The 21,835-nt window shown below is 69.9% G+C and overlaps 1 protein-coding gene across 10 annotated transcripts in view; it reads left to right on the forward strand.

Annotated features, from left to right (window-relative positions):
• The window catches only part of PLEC (plectin), a 53,235-nt gene extending 31,431 nt beyond the window's left edge, over positions 1–21,804 (forward strand). For all 10 annotated transcript variants that reach the window (XM_044244792.1, XM_044244791.1, XM_044244793.1 and 7 more), the window contains 28 exons: positions 145–237; positions 1,060–1,226; positions 2,027–2,142; positions 2,220–2,326; positions 2,464–2,583; positions 2,659–2,754; positions 2,921–3,048; positions 3,291–3,384; positions 3,839–3,993; positions 4,077–4,386; positions 4,470–4,547; positions 4,669–4,830; positions 4,978–5,082; positions 5,238–5,333; positions 5,526–5,651; positions 6,505–6,657; positions 6,738–6,892; positions 6,975–7,101; positions 7,204–7,387; positions 7,494–7,651; positions 7,764–7,942; positions 8,935–9,073; positions 9,180–9,536; positions 9,614–9,697; positions 9,816–9,920; positions 10,010–10,108; positions 11,055–14,435; positions 14,540–21,804. In XM_044244792.1, coding sequence (XP_044100727.1) covers positions 145–237; positions 1,060–1,226; positions 2,027–2,142; positions 2,220–2,326; positions 2,464–2,583; positions 2,659–2,754; positions 2,921–3,048; positions 3,291–3,384; positions 3,839–3,993; positions 4,077–4,386; positions 4,470–4,547; positions 4,669–4,830; positions 4,978–5,082; positions 5,238–5,333; positions 5,526–5,651; positions 6,505–6,657; positions 6,738–6,892; positions 6,975–7,101; positions 7,204–7,387; positions 7,494–7,651; positions 7,764–7,942; positions 8,935–9,073; positions 9,180–9,536; positions 9,614–9,697; positions 9,816–9,920; positions 10,010–10,108; positions 11,055–14,435; positions 14,540–20,758 — 13,293 coding nt within the window. In that variant the 3' untranslated portion in view covers positions 20,759–21,804. The remainder of the gene's footprint in view (positions 1–144; positions 238–1,059; positions 1,227–2,026; positions 2,143–2,219; positions 2,327–2,463; positions 2,584–2,658; positions 2,755–2,920; positions 3,049–3,290; positions 3,385–3,838; positions 3,994–4,076; positions 4,387–4,469; positions 4,548–4,668; positions 4,831–4,977; positions 5,083–5,237; positions 5,334–5,525; positions 5,652–6,504; positions 6,658–6,737; positions 6,893–6,974; positions 7,102–7,203; positions 7,388–7,493; positions 7,652–7,763; positions 7,943–8,934; positions 9,074–9,179; positions 9,537–9,613; positions 9,698–9,815; positions 9,921–10,009; positions 10,109–11,054; positions 14,436–14,539) is intronic.
• The last annotated feature ends 31 nt before the right edge of the window (positions 21,805–21,835 follow it).

Below are 21,835 nucleotides of genomic sequence, written 5' to 3' on the forward strand. Positions count from 1 at the left end.
AGCCCCTTCCCCGGCCGCGAGCCCCTTCCCCGGCCACGAGCCCCCTCCCCGGCCGGGAGCCCCTTCCCCGGCCACGAGCCCCCTCCCCGGCCGCGAGCCCCCACCCCGGCCGGTCAGCAGTGGGACTGTGGGTGTTGTGTGCAGGTGAAGCTTGTCAACATCAGGAACGATGACATCGCCGACGGCAACCCCAAGCTGACCCTGGGCCTCATCTGGACCATCATCCTGCACTTCCAGGTAGTTTGGGGGCTGGCCGGGCGGCCAAGGGGGCATGTGGCCCAGGAGCCAGGGCCCTTGGCGTCCTGGCACCTTCCTGCCAGCCCCAAGCCCAGCCCCAGACAGCGCCCGTGCCCTGAGCTAGCCCCATGGCCCGAGGGCTCCAGGCTCTCTCTGGGGCCTTCCTGTGCTGTGCCCTTTGACCCCAGCTGGGCAGGGCCGAAGAGCCTCCCTGCAGAGGAATGTGTTCTCTGTGCAACGTGCGGCCTCTGGCCCGGGAGGGTTTTGGAGAAGCACCCGCTGCACTGGCTGACTCACCCGCTGCCCGCCCCAGCCGCACAGGAAGCCACAAATCTAGGAGCTGAGCAGGCAGAGCCTGGGGGCACAGCAGCTGAGTCACACAGGCTGGCAGGCTGACAGGCCGCCCCCCGGAATGTGCCCATCCCCCAGAGACCCCACCCCCATTCTGGAGTCGGGGGGCGGCTGACCCGGGCCCCATCCCCACTGGGACCACCTTTCCTAGGCCTGTGGCTTCTGGGCTGGCCCTGGTGCCCACGGCTGCCCTTCTAGGGCCCGGCCTCCAGCAGCTCAGGGAGGCATCCATGGTGCCCACCCTGTGATGGGGGCAGGGCCTGGGGGCGCTGACATATTCCGGGGCAGCCCAGCGAAAGCATCTTGGGCGGTGGCACTGATGGGGGAGGAACCTGGAGGCCTCCCCCTGCCTCCGCTGGCCTGGGGGCTCCCACGGGGCCGCGTGCTTGCACGGACTCAGATAAGCGCCCGTGGGTGCCAGGCGGGGCGTGTGGCTGCGGCTGAGCGCTGCCGGCCTCCCGTGCGGGGCAGATCTCCGACATCCAGGTGAGCGGACAGTCCGAGGACATGACGGCCAAGGAGAAGCTGCTGCTGTGGTCCCAGCGCATGGTGGAGGGCTACCAAGGCCTGCGCTGTGACAACTTCACCTCCAGCTGGCGGGACGGCCGCCTCTTCAACGCCATCATTCACCGGCACAAGTATGTGGCCCGGGGCGCCCCAGGGCATCTCAGCTGGGCGACTGCTAGCAAGTTGGGGCAGGGGCAATGGTGGGAGGGGCATCTGCTGCGATGGGAACCCGCTGCCCGAGGGGCTGTGTGCCTGTGCCAGCCCGGCCCTCTGGAAGGGTGCAGGCAGGCCCGGCCCCCCCATGGCCCGCCTCTGCCCGGAGCCTTTCTGAGGCTTCACTGGCTTCCTTGAGCCAGATGGCGAGTGAGCTGATGGCTCTCAGAGCCAGGGGCCTCAGCCCCACGTGCACGCCCCAGAAGGGGCCAGGGTGGCCAGGCCACGGTGGGAATGGGTCCACTGAGAGCCAGTGGACCTTTGCCCCAGCCCAGAACCTGAGGCCTGGGGGGGGCAGGGCAGCCGCAGGAACCGTCCGCAGGCGGGGAGCCTCTGCTTGGTGTGTTCCGGCCTCTGTGCCCAGTGTAGGCTTCTTTTTTTTTTCTTATTTATTTACTTATTTATTTATTTGACAGATAGAGATCACAAGTAGGCAGAGAGGCAGGCAGAGAGAGAGAGAGAGGAGGAAGCAGGCTCCCCGCCAAGCAGAGAGCCCGATGCGGGACTCGATCCCAGGACCCTGAGATCATGACCTGAGCCGAAGGCAGAGGCTTAACCCACTGAGCCACCCAGGCGCCCCCCAGTGTAGGCTTCTTGAGCTCCAGAGGCAAGGCCACGTAGGCAGGCAGTACTGGGCACTAGAGAGGTGGGGGGGTCGTTTTCAGGGTGAGTGACCTGCCCCGCGGGCCTCACAGTCCCCCCACCCCTCTGCCCACAGGCCCATGCTCATCGACATGAACAAGGTGTTCCGTCAGACCAACCTGGAGAACCTGGACCAGGCCTTCTCCGTGGCGGAGCGGGACCTGGGGGTGACACGGCTCCTGGACCCTGAGGGTGCGTGCCCTGTCCCCCGCCCTGTCCCTCCGCTGCCCCTTGCTGGGCCCTCTCTGATGTTGGTCCCTTCCCTGCAGATGTGGACGTCCCCCAGCCCGACGAGAAGTCCATCATCACCTATGTCTCGTCCCTGTACGACGCCATGCCGCGGGTGCCTGACGCGCAGGACGGCGTGAAGGCCAACGTGAGTGGCGGCTGGTGGGCGGGGGCGGGCGGGGGGACGGCTGGGGGACGGCTGGGGGGAGCCGGCCGGGGGTGGGGGGTGGTCCCGGCGGCTGGGGGGGGCTGGCTGCGCCTCACGGCTCCCCGCCCTGGCCGCAGGAGCTGCAGCTGCGCTGGCAGGAGTACCGGGAGCTCGTGTTGCTGCTGCTGCAGTGGGTCCGCCACCACACCGCGGCCTTCGAGGAGCGCCGGTTCCCCTCCAGCTTCGAGGAGATCGAGGTGGGCCTGGCCTCCCGCCCCCGTGCCTGGCCCCGTGCGGCCCAGGCAGGAAGCTGGACACACGCTTCTCCACAGATCTTGTGGTGCCAGTTCCTGAAGTTTAAGGAGACGGAGCTTCCGGCCAAGGAGGCGGACAAGAACCGCTCCAAGGGTATCTTCCAGTCCCTGGAGGTGAGGGGGTGTCCTGGACGAGGGGAACGGGGGCAGTGCTGGTGGGAGGGAGGCCCTCTTCAGCAGGGAGGGCAGGGCCTCGTGGCTGAGCTGTTCCAGGGTGGGCAGGCTGGGGGGCCCTGGGGGGCTCGGCCCCTACCCCCCTGAGCTCGGGCCCTGCCCACAGGGTGCGGTGCAAGCGGGCCAGCTCAAGGTGCCCCCTGGCTACCACCCGCTGGACGTGGAGAAGGAGTGGGGCAAGCTGCACGTGGCCATCCTGGAGCGGGAGAAGCAGCTCCGGGGCGAGTTTGAGAGGTGGGCGGGGGCAGGGCTGGGGGAGGCAGCTGGGGGGTGGGGCCCGCGGCCTCGGGGAGCCACCCGAGGGTGAGTCACTGCCTGGGGAGGAAACCACCCCCGGGCTGGGAATCCCACACTGGGGCCAGCTCTGCTGTGGGCCGCGGGCGGGCAGGGAGGCCCGTGGCAGGAGGGGCGTACGTCCTGGAGCCGGGCAGGAGGACCCCACTCACGGCGGCTCCCGGGGGCGCCGTGCTCCGCAGGCTGGAGTGTCTTCAGCGCGTCGTGAGCAAACTGCAGATGGAGGCCGGGCTGTGCGAGGAGCAGCTGAACCACGCCGACGCCCTGCTGCAGTCGGTGAGGGGGGCGGGGGAGGGGCAGGCAGGGGGGAGGCGGGAAGCGCCGGGAGCCCGCCACACCCTGTGGCCAGTGGGTGGAGAGCAGCCCCAGCTCCTCCCCTGGGGTGCTGCCAACTCCGATCGCTCCCTTTGGGCAGAGCTGGTTTCCGGGCGCCGGGCAGGACACACAGGAGGCCACCGAACCCGGTGCCAGGCCTGGGAGGCTTGCTGCCCAGAGGAGCTGGCAGGGAGGGCCCCACACTCATGGGGCCCAGTGGGGCTGGGGCTGTGAGCCTGGGCCGGAGCTTGTGGCGGCAGATGGGGCCCGGAACCATGTGCAGGGAGCCCCGGGGGTCAGCATCATTTCCGCAGAGACCCGGGGACGGGCAGTCTGGCCGGGAGAGTGTATCGGGACCCTGGGCAGTCAGGAGGCTGCCTGCCCGCAGGCCCTAAGCACTGGGGATGCCCTGCAGGACGTCCGGCTGCTGGCTGCAGGCAAGGCACCCCAGCGGGCGGCCGAGGTGGAGCGTGACCTGGACAAGGCAGATGGCATGATCCGCCTGCTGTTCAACGACGTGCAGACGCTCAAGGACGGGCGGCACCCGCAGGGGGAGCAGATGTATCGCAGGTGGGCCGCGCCCCTCGCCCGGGTGGGGGCGACACGGGCGCTCTGGCGGCCGGCTCATCCTCCCGCGCCCCCTCTGCCGCCAGGGTCTACCGCCTGCACGAGCGCCTGGTGGCCATCCGGACCGAGTACAACCTCCGGCTGAAGGCGGGTGTAGCAGCGCCCGTGACCCCGGTGTCGGTGCAGACCACGCAGAGGCGCCCCGAGCTGGAGGACGTCACGCTGCGCTACCTGCAGGACCTGCTGGCCTGGGTGGAGGAGAACCAGCGGCGGGTGGACAGTGCGGAGTGGGGTGGGGACCTGCCCAGTGTGGAGGCCCAGCTGGGCAGCCACCGTGGCCTGCACCAGTCCGTCGAGGAGTTCCGTGCCAAGATTGAACGGGCGCGCGCCGACGAGGTGCGCGGGCGCCCGGGGCGGGCAGTCGGGGTGGGGGTGCGGGTCCTGGCCGCGATAAGCGTCACCGCTTCCGTCTCCCGCAGGGCCAGCTCGCCCCGGCCCCCCGCGGCGCCTACAGAGACTGCCTGGGCCGGCTGGACCTGCAGTTCGCCAAGCTCCTGGTGAGTGCCGGCTGCGGCTGGGGGCGGGGACGGCGGGGACGGGACGGCGGGGACGGGTCGGCGGGACGCGACGGCGGGACCGGTCGGTGGGATCCGCTGACGGGCTCTCTCCGCCCCGCAGAACTCCTCCAAGGCCCGTCTCCGCTGGCTGGAGAGCCTGCATGGCTTTGTGGCGGCGGCCACCAAGGAGCTGATGTGGCTCAGTGAGAAGGAGGAGGAGGAGGTGGGCTTCGACTGGGGGGAGCGCAACTCCAACATGGCCGCCAAGAAGGAGAGCTACTCGGTGAGGCCGCCTTCCGGAATCTTCCAGGACCGTCCTGCCCCTGTGGGGTCCCCGGGTGCTGGCTGGTGGGGGGGGTACGCTTATGGGAGGCTGGTGGACCCTGGCGTGGGCCCGACACCATTCCTGAGCCCTCTGCCTCCATGTCAGGCCCTGATGCGTGAGCTGGAGCTGCGGGAGAAGAAAATCAAGGAGATTCAGAGCACCGGGGACCGGCTGCTGCGGGAGGGGCACCCTGCTCGGCCCACAGTGGAGGTGGGGTGGGCCAGGGCCCCTCATGGGCACGGGGTGGGGGGGGCAGGCCTTGGGGGACGGCCACGGGGACCCTGGCGGCCACGGGGGGGGTGCGGACGGGCCGTGGGGGCCGGCTGCAGCTGACGGGGAGTCTGAAGGCCGACGGGGGGGTGCAGTCCTTCCAGGCGGCCCTGCAGACCCAGTGGAGCTGGATGCTACAGCTGTGTTGCTGCATCGAGACGCACCTGAAGGAGAACACGGCCTACTTTCAGGTGAGAACGGGCTCCTCCCGGGTCAGCTGCGGCGTCCCCGAGGGGCCCCAGACCGCAGCAGGGGGTGCAGGGCCCCTCCCCGTGTCCATTTGGAGGGGGCGAAGCAGGGTCGGCGCGGTCCTGCCGGGCTCGCGTCAGAATCCTCTGCAGCCGGAGGCCCCTGGGCCCCGTGTGACCCTCCTTCCTTCCCAGTTCTTCTCGGATGTGCGGGAGACCGAGGAGCAGCTCCGGAAGCTGCAGGAGACGCTGCGCAGGAAGTATACCTGCGACCGCTCTGTCACCGTCACGCGCCTGGAGGACCTGCTGCAGGACGCCCAGGTGAGGCCTCGGCCAGCCCGGGCGATGAGTGGGGCTACGGGCAGGTGGCCCTCCCCTTCCGGGATGCAACGGCCTGGTGGAGGCAGCTGTGGGGGGGGGGGTGCGGGCCCCTCCCCCTGGGAGCCTGGAGAGGCGGGCTCAGAGTCTGTGCTGCACGGCTGCTTTGTGAGGGCCCCTGTGGGGGTGGGCGTGCAGCAGTGGGGGGGGGACTGGGGTGCTGGGGGGAAGACCAGACGGGGTCGGTCAGCCGCGTGGGACGGGGCCGTGGGGGCACTCAGAGGTTAGTGCTGGGTCCTGGAGTGGTGGCATCTAGAGCAACGTGAGCTCCCCGTCACCTGAGCCTCCAGAGCGAGCAGAGACCTGGTCAGCCACCCCACCACTGGCACGGTCAGCTGGCAGAGAGGCGTCTGGGTCTGTGCTCATGTGCCCTGGGGCAGGGGCGGGCTTGGCGGGGGGGCCCGGGGAAGGACACTGGACAGTCCTGCCGGCTGGGGGCCCCTGGAAGCAGAAGCTGGGGGCAGCGAAGGCCAGGGGGTCTTCTGGCAGAGGCACGAGACCCGGGCGGTCCCCGGATAGACTGACCACGGCCTCTGACAGTCCTCGGTGGGCTTTGGACCCGTGGAGGAGTGAGATGGGCGGAGGTGGATGACCTTCTGTCGGGGGAGGACATCGTGTGGCCAGGCACGGCTGGGGCTGCTCTTGGGGGGCCCAGCGTGGGGCCCTAGGGGGGGGAGTGCAGAGTCCAGGCCGGGAAGAAAGGAGGGTCCGTGGGATGTGTTGGGGGCCGAGCCCTGGGTTGCTGCCCCGGTCTTACTTCCTGGATCGTGGTCTCTGAGCCTCCTCTCACTGGCAGGATGAGAAGGACCAGCTGAACGAGTACAGGGCACACCTGTCAGGCCTGGCCAAGCGGGCCAAGGCCATCGTGCAGCTGAAGCCCCGAAACCCAGCACAGGCCGTGCGGGGCCGCGTGCCGCTCCTGGCTGCGTGCGACTACAAGCAGGCGGAGGTGAGGCCTGGGCAGAGGGCACCCCAGGCGGGGCCCAGTGGGGGGCCGCACGACCGCGCTGACCGCTGCGGCTCCCACAGGTGACCGTGCACAAGGGTGACGAGTGTCAGCTGCTGGGCGCCGCGCAGCCGTCCCACTGGAAGGTGCTCAGCAGCTCCGGCAGCGAGGCCGCCGTGCCTTCCGTGTGCTTCCTCGTGCCCCCGCCCAACCAGGAGGCCCAGGAGGCCGTCACCAGGTGGGTAGGCCGGGGGCTGGCGGCTGCAGCAGGTGGCCCTGGGCGGGCGCCCCCACAGCGCTGACTGCGCGCTGACCCGCAGGCTGGAGGCCCAGCACCAGGCCCTGGTCACCCTGTGGCACCAGCTGCACGTGGACATGAAGAGTCTGTTGGCCTGGCAGAGCCTCAGCCGCGACCTGCAGCTCATCCGCTCCTGGTCCCTGGTCACGGTAGGAGTCAGCCACGGGGCCCTGTGGGGTGGGGGAAGGGCGGGAGGCCCCTCGCGGGCCAGGCGCCCCTTGCCCACGCTCAGCCCCCGGTGCCGCCTGCAGTTCCGGACGCTGAAGCCGGAGGAGCAGCGGCAAGCCCTGCGCGGCCTGGAGCTGCACTACCAGGCCTTCCTGCGGGACAGTCAGGACGCCAGCAGCTTCGGGCCCGAGGACCGGCTCCAGGCCGAGCGCGACTACGGCTCCTGCAGCCGCCACTACCAGCAGCTGCTGCAGAGCGCGGAGCAAGGTAGGCGGCGGCAGACCTCCGGCGGGGGGCCCGAGTGGTGGGAGCTGTGTGCGGGTGGGGACTTTGGGGGCAGCCGGGCAGGCCCGTGAGCAGCGCGCGTCCCCAGGCGCCCAGGAGGAGTCCCGCTGCCTGCAGTGCATCTCCGAGCTCAAGGACATCCGGCTGCAGCTGGAGGCCTGCGAGACCCGCACGGTGCACCGCCTGCGGCTGCCGCTGGACGAGGAGCCTGCGCGGGAGTGCGCCCAGCGCATCGCCGAGCAGCAGGCAGGCCCTGCCCCAGCCCCGCGCCCCTCCCACCCTGCCCTCCCCAGCCTTCCCTGGGTGCTGGGTGCGGGGCTCCCCACGTCAGCTCACGCCCTGCTCGGTTTCTCCCCAGAAAGCACAGGCGGAGGTGGAGGGGCTGGGCAAGGGGGTCGCCCGGCTGTCCGCCGAGGCCGAGAAGGTCCTGGCCCTGCCGGAGCCGTCCCCCGCCACCCCCACTCTGCGCTCGGAGCTGGAGCTCACCCTGGGCAAGCTGGAGCAGGTCCGCAGCCTGTCCGCCATCTACCTGGAGAAGTGAGCGAGCCTGTGGTGGCCGGGAGCTGTGAGGGGGGGACCTGCGTGCGGTGCGGATGGGGGCCAGGAGGAAGGGTTTGCTGAGCGGTCTGGCCCAGGGGCGGGTGTGGACCAGGATGGTGGGTGTGGATGTGGCCAGAGGGCACAGCCCTGATGTGTCCCAAAGGTGGGGGTTGCTGGTGACCTGACGTGGGAAGGGGGTTCAGGACAGCTCACTGAGGCATGGGACTGCGGGCGTGCGGGCCGGGGGAGGAAGGGGAGGTGGCCCGTGACCCGTGAGGTTCAGACGGGGGCTTGGCCAGGGTTGGGCGCCGGTCCTGGTGCCGGGTGGGGCTGAGGAGCTGCAGAGGGCATGCAGGTGGGGCGCCGCGGGGAGCGGGCCTGAGGCTGAGGTCTTCCTGGAGTCTCTTCCTGAGACTTCCTGGAGGTCTTCCCCCGCAATCCGCACTCACTCCCGCGTCTCAGGGGAAATGCAGCCCTTCCCAGGCCCCTTCCTTTGCCGGCCCCTTGCGACCCACTCCCGCGCGGACTTCACGGGGCTCTGAACCCTGGAAGGGTGGCATGTGGTTCGCTACACCTTCCCTCCGTCTCCCCTGCTGACCGCCCTCCCCTCCCAGACGGACTGGCTCCCAGGGCCCGTGGTCCTTCCCTAACGTCTGTGTTGTAAATAGCACGTCCAAGTGTTACTCGTTCTTTCTGCACAAAGGCAGATAGGTCAGAAACATCACCATGTGGTACGTGGTGTCCCCCTTTACCCAATTTTGGACCTGGAAGGCTGAGAGCTTCTCCCAGGGCCCAGGGCTTTCCCTGGACAGCACAGCTGTCTCCAGGACTCAGTCGGAGCTGGCGTGTCCCTGGGTCCCCGAGCACCCCAGCCACCCTCTCGCCGAGGCCTCTGTTCATCTTGCGGGCACCTGTGACCGCAGGAGTCCTGTGACTCTGCTGCGCGGGGACTGGTGCGAGCCTCAGTGCTGAGCCCCCTCTCCCCGCAGGCTCAAGACCATCAGTCTGGTGATCCGCAGCACGCAGGGCGCCGAGGAGGTGCTCAGGGCCCACGAGGAGCAGCTCAAGGAGGCCCAGGCTGTGCCCGCCACCCTCCCCGAGCTGGAGGCCACCAAGGCTGCCCTCAAGGTGGGGCGGGGGCGGGGCCGGGGCCTCGAGGGGAGGCTGGAGTGGGCCGTGCCCTGGGGGCCATGGGCGGGGCCCCGGGGCTGAGACCACGCCCGCCCCTCTACAGAAGCTCCGGAGCCAGGCGGAAGCCCAGCAGCCGGTGTTCGATGCCCTGCGGGAGGAGCTGCGGGGGGCGCAGGCAGTGGGCGAGCGGCTGCAGCGGCAGCACGGCGAGCGGGACGTGGAGGTGGAGCGCTGGCGCGAGCGGGTCGCGCCGCTGCTGGAGCGCTGGCAGGCCGTGCTGAGCCAGGCCGACGTGCGGCTGCGTGAGCTGGAGCAGCTGGGCCGCCAGCTGCGCTACTACCGCGAGAGCGCGGACCCGCTGGACGCCTGGCTGCGGGACGCCAAGCGGCGGCAGGAGCAGATCCAGGCCGTGCCTCTGGCTGACAGCCAGGCGGTGCGGGAGCAGCTGAGGCAGGAGAAGGTGGGTGCCGGCCGAGCGGGGCCGGGGTGGGGGCCGCGGGGGGGCGCCCACGGCTGCTGACCGCCCTCCCCTCCCAGGCCCTGCTGGAGGAGATCGAGCAGCACGGGGAGAAGGTGGAGGAGTGCCAGCGCCTGGCGAAGCAGTACATCAACGCTATCAAGGTGAGGCTCCGCAGAGGAGGTGCCCCGAGCGCAGGCCACCCTGGCAGAAGCCCAAGGCACGGTCAGGCGCAGCGGGAGGGGAGCGGGAAGCTGGTGGCCAACTCGCTTGTCTTCACAGGACTATGAGCTGCAGCTGGTCACGTATAAGGCGCAGCTGGAGCCGGTGGCCTCCCCGGCCAAGAAGCCCAAGGTCCAGTCCGGCTCTGAGAGTGTCATCCAGGAGGTGGGCCGGGGCTGGGGCTGGTGGGGCCGGGTGGGCTGCCTGGGCCCGTGCCCCCCGCAGGCCTGACCCTGGCTGCCCCTCCCCCCCAGTACGTAGACCTGCGCACGAGGTACAGCGAGCTGACCACCCTCACCAGTCAGTACATCAAGTTCATCAGTGAAACTCTGCGCCGCATGGAGGAGGAGGAGGTAGGGCCTGGGGAATGGGAGTGCCGACCTCCTGCCCCCTCCCCCAGATGCTGCCCTAGAAACCCATGTGAGACCACGTAGTTCAGCTCTGTCCCCTCCCCTCCTGCCAACCCCCTCCCCTCCTGTCAATACCCTCCCCTGCAGCACGGCCTGCCCCACCTTGGCCTGGCGCTGCACTGCTCTCCCCACGGCGGCTGGTCCCCTCCTCTGTTGGCACGCGCCCCCACCAGGTGTTCTCCTGGCTCTGGGTGCGTGTGCGCGTGCGCGCGCATGTGTGTTCCTCCTTGGGATTCTGTGCGGCCTCTGTGCTCGGCCACTTGCTCTAAGAGCTGGGGAGTGTGACGTCATGGGGGCTGCAGAGGGAGGGTCCCAGTGGCTCCCTCTCCTGTTCCTCCTGCTGCCTGGTGGGAACGCCGTCTAGCCTTCCCCACCTCCTCTCTGCAGGCCTGCAGCCCCTCGGGACTGCTCTGTCGCAACAGCTGCCCTGCCCCTCCTCAGCCCACCTGGCTGCAGGAGCGGGCCTGGGTCAGGGACAGGGGCCCTCTGGCCAGAGCCAGGCCAGCTGGTGTTCAGCGTGTCTTGGGCAGGGCCATGTGGTGCGCGCGGCTCGCGGGCTCTGCGAACTTCCTGCTTTGCTCTCTCTCTCTCTCTCCCTGTCCGTCTGTCTCCATGGCCTGTCTGCGGGAAGAGGGGAGGACGCCTGGGCCTCCTTCCCCAGGCTGGTGAGCACGGTGGGGCCAGGCTGCGCGCTCTGTCCTGAGTGCCCTGGGCGGGTGCACGCTGTCTCCTTCCGCCGGGCTGTGACCTCTGTCCTTCCTCGACCCCGCCCCCCCCCACCCTGCGCTGTCGGAGTGAACTGTGGTGGTGCCGCGTCCTGTGCTGCGTCTGGCAGCCCGCTGTGTGCTCACCACTGTCTCTGGTTCTCTCCTCTCTGCTGTGGCCGCAGAGGCTGGCGGAGCAGCAGCGGGCAGAGGAGCGTGAGCGGCTGGCGGAGGTGGAGGCCGCACTGGAGAAGCAGCGGCAGTTGGCCGAGGCCCACGCCCAGGCCAAGGCGCAGGCGGAGCGCGAGGCGCAGGAGCTGCAGCGGCGCATGCAGGAGGAGGTGGCGCGGCGGGAGGAGGCCGCGGTGGACGCACAGCAGCAGAAGCGGAGCATTCAGGAGGAGCTGCAGCACTTACGGGAGAGCTCCGAGGCGGAGATCCAGGCCAAGGCCCGGCAGGTGGAGGCGGCCGAGCGCAGCCGGCTGCGCATCGAGGAGGAGATCCGCGTGGTGCGCCTGCAGCTGGAGACCACCGAGCGCCAGCGCGGTGGGGCTGAGGGCGAGCTGCAGGCCCTGCGCGCGCGGGCGGAGGAAGCGGAGGCGCAGAAGCGCCAGGCGCAGGAGGAGGCAGAGCGCCTACGGCGGCAGGTGCAGGATGAGAGCCAGCGCAAGCGGCAGGCAGAGGCCGAGCTGGCCCTGCGCGTGAAGGCAGAGGCTGAGGCGGCCCGGGAGAAACAGCGGGCCGTGCAGGCGCTGGAGGAGCTGCGGCTCCAGGCGGAGGAGGCAGAGCGGCGGCTGCGGCAGGCGGAGGCAGAGCGGGCGCGCCAGGTGCAGGTGGCCCTGGAGACGGCGCAGCGCAGCGCGGAGGCAGAGTTGCAGAGCAAGCGGGCCTCCTTCGCCGAGAAGACGGCGCAGCTGGAGCGCACGCTGCAGGAGGAGCACGTGGCCGTGGCACAGCTGCGGGAGGAGGCGGAGCGGCACGCGCAGCAGCAGGCGGAGGCCGAGCGCGCCCGGGAGGAGGCGGAGCAGGAGCTGGAGCGCTGGCGGCTGAAGGCCAATGAGGCGCTGCGGCTGCGGCTCCAGGCGGAGGAGGTGGCGCAGCAGAAGAGCCTGGCGCAGGCCGAGGCAGAGAAGCAGAAGGAAGAGGCGGAGCGCGAGGCCCGGCGCCGCGGCAAGGCGGAGGAGCAGGCCGTGCGGCAGCGGGAGCTGGCGGAGCAGGAGCTGGAGAAGCAGCGGCAGCTGGCGGAGGGCACCGCCCAGCAGCGCCTGGTGGCGGAGCAGGAGCTGATCCGGCTGCGCGCCGAGACGGAGCAGGGGGAGCAGCAGCGGCAGCTGCTGGAGGAGGAGCTGGCGCGGCTACAGCGCGAGGCGGGCGCGGCAACGCAGAAGCGCCAGGAGCTGGAGGCCGAGCTGGCCAAGGTGCGGGCCGAGATGGAGGTGCTGCTGGCCAGCAAGGCGCGCGCCGAGGAGGAGTCACGCTCCACCAGCGAGAAGTCCAAACAGAGGCTGGAGGCCGAGGCCGGCCGGTTCCGCGAGCTGGCGGAGGAGGCCGCCCGCCTGCGCGCTCTGGCGGAGGAGACCAAGCGGCAGCGGCAGCTGGCCGAGGAGGACGCCGCTCGCCAGCGGGCCGAGGCGGAGCGGGTGCTGGCCGAGAAGCTGGCCGCCATCAGCGAGGCCACGCGGCTCAAGACCGAAGCGGAGATCGCGCTCAAGGAGAAGGAGGCGGAGAACGAGCGTCTGCGACGGCTGGCGGAGGATGAGGCCTTCCAGCGGAGGCGGCTGGAGGAGCAGGCGGCCCAGCACAAGGCGGACATCGAGGAGCGGCTGGCGCAGCTGCGCAAGGCGTCCGAGAGCGAGCTGGAGCGGCAGAAGGGGCTGGTGGAGGACACGGTGCGGCAGCGGCGGCAGGTGGAGGAGGAGATCCTGGCCCTCAAGGCGAGCTTCGAGAAGGCGGCCGCCGGGAAGGCGGAGCTGGAGTTGGAGCTGGGCCGCATCCGCAGCCATGCCGAGGACACGCTGCGCAGCAAGGAGCAGGCTGAGTTGGAGGCCGCGCGGCAGCGGCAGCTGGCGGCCGAGGAGGAGCAGCGGCGCCGTGAGGCCGAGGAGCGCGTGCAGAAGAGCCTGGCGGCCGAGGAGGAGGCGGCGCGACAGCGCAAGTCGGCGCTGGAGGAGGTGGAGCGGCTCAAGGCCAAGGTGGAGGAGGCGCGGCGGCTGCGCGAGCGCGCGGAGCAGGAGTCGGCGCGGCAGCTGCAGCTGGCACGGGAGGCGGCGCAGAAGCGGCTGCAGGCGGAGGAGAAGGCGCACGCGTTCGCGGTGCAGCAGAAGGAGCAGGAGCTACAGCAGACGCTTCAGCACGAGCAGAGCGAGCTGGAGCGGCTGCGCGCCGAGGCCGAGGCGGCGCGGCGGGCGGCCGAGGAGGCGGAGGAGGCGCGGGAGCGCGCGGAGCGGGAGGCGGCGCAGTCGCGGCGGCAGGTGGAGGAGGCGGAGCGGCTGAAGCAGTCGGCGGAGGAGCAGGCGCAGGCCCGGGCGCGCGCACAGGCTGACGCGGAGAAGCTACGCAAGGAGGCGGAGCAGGAGGCGGCGCGGCGGGCGCAGGCCGAGCAGGCGGCGCTGAAGCAGAAGCAGGTGGCGGACGCCGAGATGGAGAAGCACAAGCAGTTCGCGGAGCGGACCCTGCGGCAGAAGGCGCAGGTGGAGCAGGAGCTGACGGCGCTGCGGCTGCAGCTGGAGGAGACCGACCACCAGAAGAGCATCCTGGACGAGGAGCTGCAGCGGCTGAAGGCGGAGGTGACAGAGGCCGCCCGCCAGCGCAGCCAGGTGGAGGAGGAGCTCTTCTCCGTGCGCGTGCAGATGGAGGAGCTGGGCAAGCTCAAGGCGCGCATCGAGGCGGAGAACCGTGCGCTCATTCTGCGCGACAAGGACAACACGCAGCGCTTCCTGCAGGAGGAGGCCGAGAAGATGAAGCAGGTGGCGGAGGAGGCGGCGCGGCTGAGCGTGGCAGCCCAGGAGGCGGCCCGGCTGCGGCAGCTGGCGGAGGAGGACCTGGCACAGCAGCGGGCCTTGGCCGAGAAGATGCTCAAGGAGAAGATGCAGGCGGTGCAGGAGGCCACGCGCCTCAAGGCGGAGGCGGAGCTGCTGCAGCAGCAGAAGGAGCTGGCCCAGGAGCAGGCCCGGCAGCTGCAGGAGGACAAGGAGCAGATGGCGCAGCAGCTGGTGCAGGAGACGCAGGGCTTCCAGCGCACCCTGGAGGCCGAGCGGCAGCGGCAGCTGGAGATGAGCGCCGAGGCCGAGCGTCTCAAGATGCGCGTGGCGGAGATGAGCCGGGCCCAGGCCCGCGCCGAGGAGGATGCCCAGCGCTTCCGCAAGCAGGCAGAGGAGATCGGCGAGAAGCTGCACCGCACGGAGCTCGCCACGCAGGAAAAGGTGACGCTAGTGCACACGCTGGAGATCCAGCGGCAGCAGAGCGACCAGGACGCCGAGCGCCTCCGGGCCGCCATCGCGGAGCTGGAGCGCGAGAAGGAGAAGCTCAAGGAGGAGGCCGCGTTGCTCCAGCACAAGTCCGAGGAGGTACCGATCTGCCCTCCACGCGCAAGTGGGTGGGCCCCGGGGCAGGGGGGCTGCTCTTAGGCGGGCCCCCGGCGTCCCTGACTGTCCCCTCCCCTCCTTCCCAGATGCAGGTGGTGCAGCAGGAGCAGCTGCTGCAGGAGACGCGGGCCCTGCAGGAGAGCTTCCTGTCCGAGAAGGACCGCCTGCTGCAGCGCGAGCGCTTCGTCGAGGAGGAGAAGGCCAAGCTGGAGCGGCTCTTCCAGGACGAGGTGGCCAAGGCGCAGAAGCTGCGTGAGGAGCAGCAGCGGCAGCGGCAGCAGATGGAGCAGGAGAAGCAGCAGCTGTTGGCCAGCATGGAGGAGGCCCGGCAGCGGCAGCGCGAGGCCGAGGAGGGCGCGCGGCGGCAGCAGGAGGAGCTGCAGCGGCTGCAGGAGCAGCGGCGGCAGCAGGAGGAGCTGCTGGCGGAGGAGAACCGGCGGCTGCGGGAGCGGCTGCAGCGCCTGGAGGAGGAGCACCGCGCCGCGCAGGCGCAGTCCGAGGAGATCGCCGCCGCGCAGGCCGTGGCCGCCAAAGCCCTGCCCAACGGCCGGGACGCGCCCGACGGCCCGGCTGCGGAGGCGGAGCCCGAGCTCGCGTTTGACGGCCTGCGGCGGAAGGTGCCGGCCCAGCGGCTGCAGGAGGTCGGAGTCCTGAGCTCGGAGGAGCTACAGCGGCTGGCCCAGGGCCGCACGACGGTGGCCGAGCTCGCCCAGCGGGAGGACGTGCGCCGCTACCTGCAGGGCCGCAGTGGCGTGGCGGGGCTGCTGCTGAAGCCCACCGACGAGAAGCTGAGCGTCTACGCGGCCCTCCAGAGGCAGCTGCTGAGCCCAGGCACGGCACTCATCCTGCTCGAGGCCCAGGCCGCCTCAGGTTTTCTCCTGGACCCGGTGCGGAACCGGCGCTTGACCGTCCAGGAGGCCGTGAAGGAGGGCGTGGTAGGCCCGGAGCTGCACCACCAGCTGCTGTCGGCGGAGCGCGCCGTCACCGGCTACACGGACCCCTACACGGGGGAGCAGATCTCCCTCTTCCAGGCCATGCAGAAGGACCTGATCGTCCGCGACCACGGCATCCGCCTGCTGGAGGCGCAGATCGCCACCGGCGGCATCATCGACCCCGTGCACAGCCACCGGCTGCCCGTGGACGTGGCCTACCGGCGCGGCTACTTCGACGAGGACATGAACCGCGTCCTGGCGGACCCGAGCGACGACACCAAGGGCTTCTTCGACCCCAACACGCACGAGAACCTGACGTACGTGCAGCTGCTGGAGCGCTGCGTGGAGGACCCCGACACGGGGCTGCGCCTCCTGCCGCTCACGGACCAGGCTGCCAGGGGTGGCGAGCTGGTCTACACAGACTCCGAGGCCCGGGACGTGTTCGAGAAGGCCACTGTGTCCGCTCCTTTTGGTAGGTTCCAGGGCAGGACGGTGACCATCTGGGAGCTCATCAACTCCGAGTACTTCACAGCAGAGCAGCGGCGGGACCTCCTGCGGCAGTTCCGCACGGGCAAGGTCACGGTGGAGAAGATCATAAAGATGGTCATCACGGTGGTGGAGGAGCATGAGCAGAAGGGCCAGCTCTGCTTCGAGGGCCTGCGTGCCCTGGTGCCCGCCGCGGAGCTGCTGGAGAGCGGGGTCATCGACCACGATCTCCTCCGCCAGCTACAGCGGGGCGAGCGGTCCGTGCGGGAGGTGGCGGACGTGGACTCCGTGCGGCGGGCCCTGCGAGGTGCCAACGTCATCGCAGGGGTGTGGCTGGAGGAGGCGGGCCAGAAGGTGAGCCTCTATGAGGCCCTGAAGAAAGACCTCCTGCCTCCAGAGGCGGCTGTGGCTCTCCTGGAGGCCCAGGCTGGCACCGGCCACGTCATTGACCCTGCCACGAGCGCCCGGCTCACTGTGGACGAGGCGGTGCGTGCAGGCCTGGTGGGGCCCGAGCTGCACGAGAAGCTACTGTCTGCCGAGAAGGCCGTCACCGGCTACAAGGACCCCTATTCGGGGCAGAGCGTCTCCCTGTTCCAGGCCCTAAAGAAGGGCCTCCTCCCCCGGGAGCAGGGCCTGCGCCTGCTCGATGCCCAGTTGGCCACTGGCGGCATCGTGGACCCGAGCAAGAGCCACCGCGTGCCCGTGGACGTGGCCTGTGCCCGGGGCTACCTGGATGAAGAGACCCGCCGAGCCCTGTCGGCACCCGGGGAAGAAGCCAGGACCTACCGTGATCCTACCTCGCAGGAGCCCGTCACCTATGGGCAGCTCCAGCAGCAGTGCCGGCCCGACCAGCTCACGGGGCTGAGCCTGCTGCCGCTCTCGGAGAAGGCCGCCCAGGCCCGGCGCGAGGGGCTCTGCTCCGAGCTGCAGGCCCAGGAGACCTTCCAGAAGACTCCCGTGGAGGTGCCTGTGGGCAGCTTCAAGGGCAGGACGGTGACTGTGTGGGAGCTGCTAAGCTCTGAGTACTTCACGGCAGAGCAGAGACAGGAACTGGTGCGCCAGTTCCGGACAGGCACGGTCACCGTGGAGAAAGTCATCAAGATCCTCATCACCATCGTGGAGGAGGTGGAGACCGTGCGGCGAGAGAGGCTGTCCTTCAGCGGCCTGCGTGCCCCGGTGCCGGCCAGTGAGCTCGTGGCCTCCGGGGTCCTCAGCAGCACCCAGTTTGAGCAGCTCAAGGATGGCAGGACCTCAGTGAAGGACCTGTCAGAGTTGAGCTCCGTGCGGACGCTGCTGCAGGGCAGCGGGTGCCTGGCCGGCATCTACCTGGAGAGCTCCAAGGAGAAGGTGACCATCTACGAGGCCATGCGGCGAGGTCTGCTCCGGCCCAGCACGGCCACTCTCCTCCTCGAGGCGCAGGCGGCCACCGGCTTCCTGGTGGACCCTGTGCGGAACCAGCGCCTGTACGTGCACGAGGCTGTGAAGGCGGGCGTCGTGGGCCCCGAGCTGCACGAGAAGCTGCTGTCGGCCGAGAAGGCCGTCACCGGCTACAAGGACCCCTACTCGGGCAACACCATCTCCCTCTTCCAGGCCATGAAGAAGGGCCTAGTCCTCAGGGACCACGGCCTCCGCCTGCTGGAGGCGCAGATCGCCACGGGCGGCATCATCGACCCCGTGCACAGCCACCGGCTGCCCGTGGACGTGGCCTACCGGCGCGGCTACTTCGACGAGGACATGAACCGCGTCCTGGCGGACCCGAGCGACGACACCAAGGGCTTCTTCGACCCCAACACGCACGAGAACCTGACGTACGTGCAGCTGCTGGAGCGCTGCGTGGAGGACCCCGAGACGGGGCTGCGCCTGCTGCCGCTCAGAGGTGCCGAGAGGACGGAGGTGGTGCAGACCACGCAGCTGTACACGGAGGAGGAGACGCGCCGGGCGTTCGAGGAGACGCAGATCGACATCCCCGGTGGCGGCGGCCGAGGCGGCTCCACGATGTCGCTGTGGGAGGTGATGCAGTCGGACCTGATCCCGGAGGAGCAGCGCACGCGGCTGCTGGCGGACTTCCAGGCCGGCCGCGTGACCAAGGAGCGGATGATCGTCATCATCATCGAGATCATCGAGAAGACGGAGATCATCCGCCAGCAGAACCTGGCTTCCTACGACTACGTCCGTCGCCGCCTCACGGCCGAGGACCTCCACGAGGCTCGCATCATCTCCCACGAGACCTACGGGCTCCTGCGGGCCGGCGCCAAGAGCCTGCGCCAGGTGCTGGAAGAGGAGTCGGCCTCCCGCTACCTGTACGGCACGGGCTGCGTGGCCGGCGTCTACCTGCCGGGCTCCAGGCAGACGCTGTCCGTCTACCAGGCGCTCAAGAAGGGGCTGCTGAGTGCCGAGGTGGCCCGTCTCCTGCTGGAGGCGCAGGCGGCCACGGGCTTCCTCCTGGAGCCCGTGAAGGGCGAGCGGCTCACCGTGGATGAAGCCGTGCGCAAGGGCCTGGTGGGCCCCGAGCTGCATGACCGGCTGCTGTCGGCGGAGCGGGCCGTGACCGGCTACCGCGACCCCTACACGGAGCAGACCATCTCGCTCTTCCAGGCCATGAAGAAGGAGCTGATCCCCGCGGAGGAGGCCCTGCGGCTGCTGGACGCCCAGCTGGCCACGGGCGGCATCGTGGACCCGCGCCTGGGCTTCCACCTGCCCCTGGAAGTGGCCTACCAGCGGGGCTACCTCAACAAGGACACGTACGAGCAGCTGTCAGAGCCCAGTGAGGTGCGCGGCTACCTGGACCCGTCCACGGACGAGCGGCTCAGCTACACGCAGCTGCTCCGCCGCTGTTGCCGCCACGAGACGAGCGGCCAGCTGCTCCTGCCGCTGTCGGACGCCCGCAAGCTGACCTTCCGCGGCCTGCGCAAGCAGATCACGGTGGAGGAGCTGGTGCGCTCGCAGGTCATGGACGAGGCGACCGCGCTGCAGCTGCGGGAAGGGCTGGCGTCCGTGGAGGAAGTCAGCAGGAACCTGCAGAAGTTCCTCGAGGGCACTAGCTGCATCGCCGGCGTCCTGGTGGACGCCACCAAGGAGCGGCTGTCGGTGTATCAGGCCATGAAGAAGGGCGTCATCCGGCCCGGCACGGCCTTTGAGCTCCTGGAGGCGCAGGCGGCCACCGGCTACGTCATCGACCCCATCAAGGGGCTCAAGCTGACCGTGGAGGAGGCCGTGCGCATGGGCATTGTGGGCCCCGAGTTCAAGGACAAGCTGCTGTCGGCCGAGCGCGCAGTCACCGGCTACAAGGACCCCTACTCCGGGAAGCTCATCTCCCTGTTCCAGGCCATGAAGAAGGGTCTGATCCTGAAGGACCACGGCATCCGCCTGCTGGAGGCGCAGATCGCCACGGGCGGCATCATCGACCCCGAGGAGAGCCACCGGCTGCCCGTGGACGTGGCCTACCAGCGTGGCCTCTTCGACGAGGAGATGAACGAGATCCTGACAGACCCGAGCGACGACACCAAGGGCTTCTTTGACCCCAACACGGAGGAGAACCTCACGTACCTGCAGCTCATGGAGCGCTGCGTGGAGGATCCCGGCACGGGGCTGCGCCTGCTGCCGCTGAAAGAGAAGAAGAGGGAGCGGAAGACGTCCTCCAAGTCCTCCGTGCGCAAGCGCCGTGTGGTCATCGTGGACCCGGAGACGGGCAAGGAGATGTCCGTGTACGAGGCCTACCGCAAGGGGCTCATCGACCACCAGACGTACCTGGAGTTGTCCGAGCAGGAGTGCGAGTGGGAGGAGATCACCATCTCCTCCTCGGACGGCGTGGTCAAGTCCATGATCATCGACCGGCGCTCCGGCCGCCAGTATGACATCGACGAGGCCATTGCCAGGAACCTGATCGACCGCTCGGCGCTGGACCAGTACCGTGCCGGCACGCTCTCCATCACGGAGTTCGCGGACATGCTCTCGGGCAACGCCGGTGGCTTCCGCTCCCGCTCTTCTTCCGTGGGGTCGTCCTCCTCCTACCCCATCAGCCCTGCCCCCTCCAGGACCCAGGTGACCTCCTGGTCGGACCCCACGGAGGAGACGGGCCCCGTGGCCGGCATCCTGGACACAGAGACGCTGGAGAAGGTGTCCATCACGGAGGCCATGCACCGCGGCCTGGTGGACAACATCACGGGGCAGCGACTGCTGGAGGCCCAGGCCTGCACGGGCGGCATCCTCGACCCCAGCACCGGTGAGCGCTTCCCCGTCACGGACGCCGTCAACAAGGGCCTGGTGGACAAGATCATGGTGGACCGCATCAACCTGGCACAGAAGGCCTTCTGCGGCTTCGAGGACCCGCGTACCAAGACCAAGATGTCGGCCGCGCAGGCCCTGAAGAAGGGCTGGCTGTACTACGAGGCGGGCCAGCGGTTCCTGGAGGTGCAGTACCTGACCGGCGGCCTGATCGAGCCCGACGCCCCGGGCCGCGTGCCCCTGGACGAGGCCCTGCAGCGCGGCATGGTGGACGCCCGCACCGCCCAGAAGCTGCGTGACGTTGGCGCCTACTCCAAGTACCTCACCTGCCCCAAGACCAAGCTGAAGATCTCGTACAAGGACGCACTGGACCGCAGCATGGTGGAGGAGGGCACGGGGCTGCGGCTGCTGGAGGCCGCCGCCCAGTCCAGCAAGGGCTACTACAGCCCGTACAGCATCAGTGGCTCGGGCTCCACGGCCGGCTCGCGCTCCGGCTCACGCACCGGCTCCCGGGCCGGCTCCCGCCGAGGCAGCTTCGACGCCACCGGCTCCGGCTTCTCCATGACCTTCTCTTCGTCCTCCTACTCTTCCTCAGGCTATGGCCGCCGCTACGCCTCCGGGCCCGCACCCTCCCTGGGGGGCCCCGAGTCCGCAGCGGCCTGACCGGCTGCCCGCGCCCCGCCCCCCGCTCTGCATGCGGCCAGGTTCCCCGCCCAGGTGCTGGGTCTTGCGTGTCTAAAGGTGTCTTCCTCCCAAGCGGTGCCTCAACTGTAACCAAAAAGAACCAACGAGACTAACACGTTAGTATGTTTCCTGTCCAGACAGCCTGTGTCTGGGGGGAGGGGCCAGCTGGGCCCCTCGGACCCCCTCATCCCGCAGGCCTCCTGCTCCTGTCTGCCTGCCACTCGCCACAGCCAGGTGCCTTGGAGGGTCCCGAGCCAGGCCCCCAGCCCAGCCCTTCTGGGCCTCCAGGGAGGGTGTTGTCGGGGCCCAGTTCTGCCGGCCCTGCTCGCCGGGCTCGCGGACCCCAGACACCGGTCCTCGCGGCTCGGGGAGGCGGGGGGCGGCCCCTCACCACCAGCTTTCTCTCCTGTTTCCGGGACTGACCTCCGTGCTCAGCGGGCCCTGCCGGGGCGGGCGGGCGGTCCTGGCTCGGCCGTCTCTTCGAGCCTGCCCGGAGAAGCCCCTTCACCACGGGAAGAGCAGGGTCCTGTGTACAGAGCCAGCTGGCCCCTGGCAAGCTGTGGACCCTGCCCCCTCCACCCCCACTGACACTGTCCCGAGACCCCAGGCCTCAGCCCCCAGTAAGTGCCTTCAGTGTCCTTCCCCTACCCTGGCCCCGGGGCCCCAGATCTGGGGTGGGAGGGAGACCCTCCGGGGAGACTCCCCACGGTCCAGCTCCCGGGCGCGCTAGCCCGGGGCCGGGCTGGGTATGGTGGGGCTCCTGTGGGCTCTGCCCCTCTGTGGCCCCGCCCCGGGGGCTTCCTGCCTGTCTCCGGGGAGACTGCTGCTCGGCCGAGGGCCACCTTGGTGGCTTCCGCCCCGCTCCCCGCCCCGCCTCAACCCTCTGACGAAGCTTTGCATGTCCCACTAACCCAGGCGGCAGCGCGTGAGGCAGCGGGGTTCCGGCCGCCTCCGTGAGGGCAGAGAACTAACCTGACCACGGGTGAGCTTGCACTGCCCACCCCAATAAAAGCAATTCCAACCTTCCGGTGGGTCCTGTCTTGCTTTTTTGTTGTG

The sequence above is a fragment of the Neovison vison genome, chromosome 4 (genome assembly GCF_020171115.1).
Source record: "Neovison vison isolate M4711 chromosome 4, ASM_NN_V1, whole genome shotgun sequence".
Taxonomy (NCBI): domain Eukaryota; kingdom Metazoa; phylum Chordata; class Mammalia; order Carnivora; family Mustelidae; genus Neogale; species Neogale vison.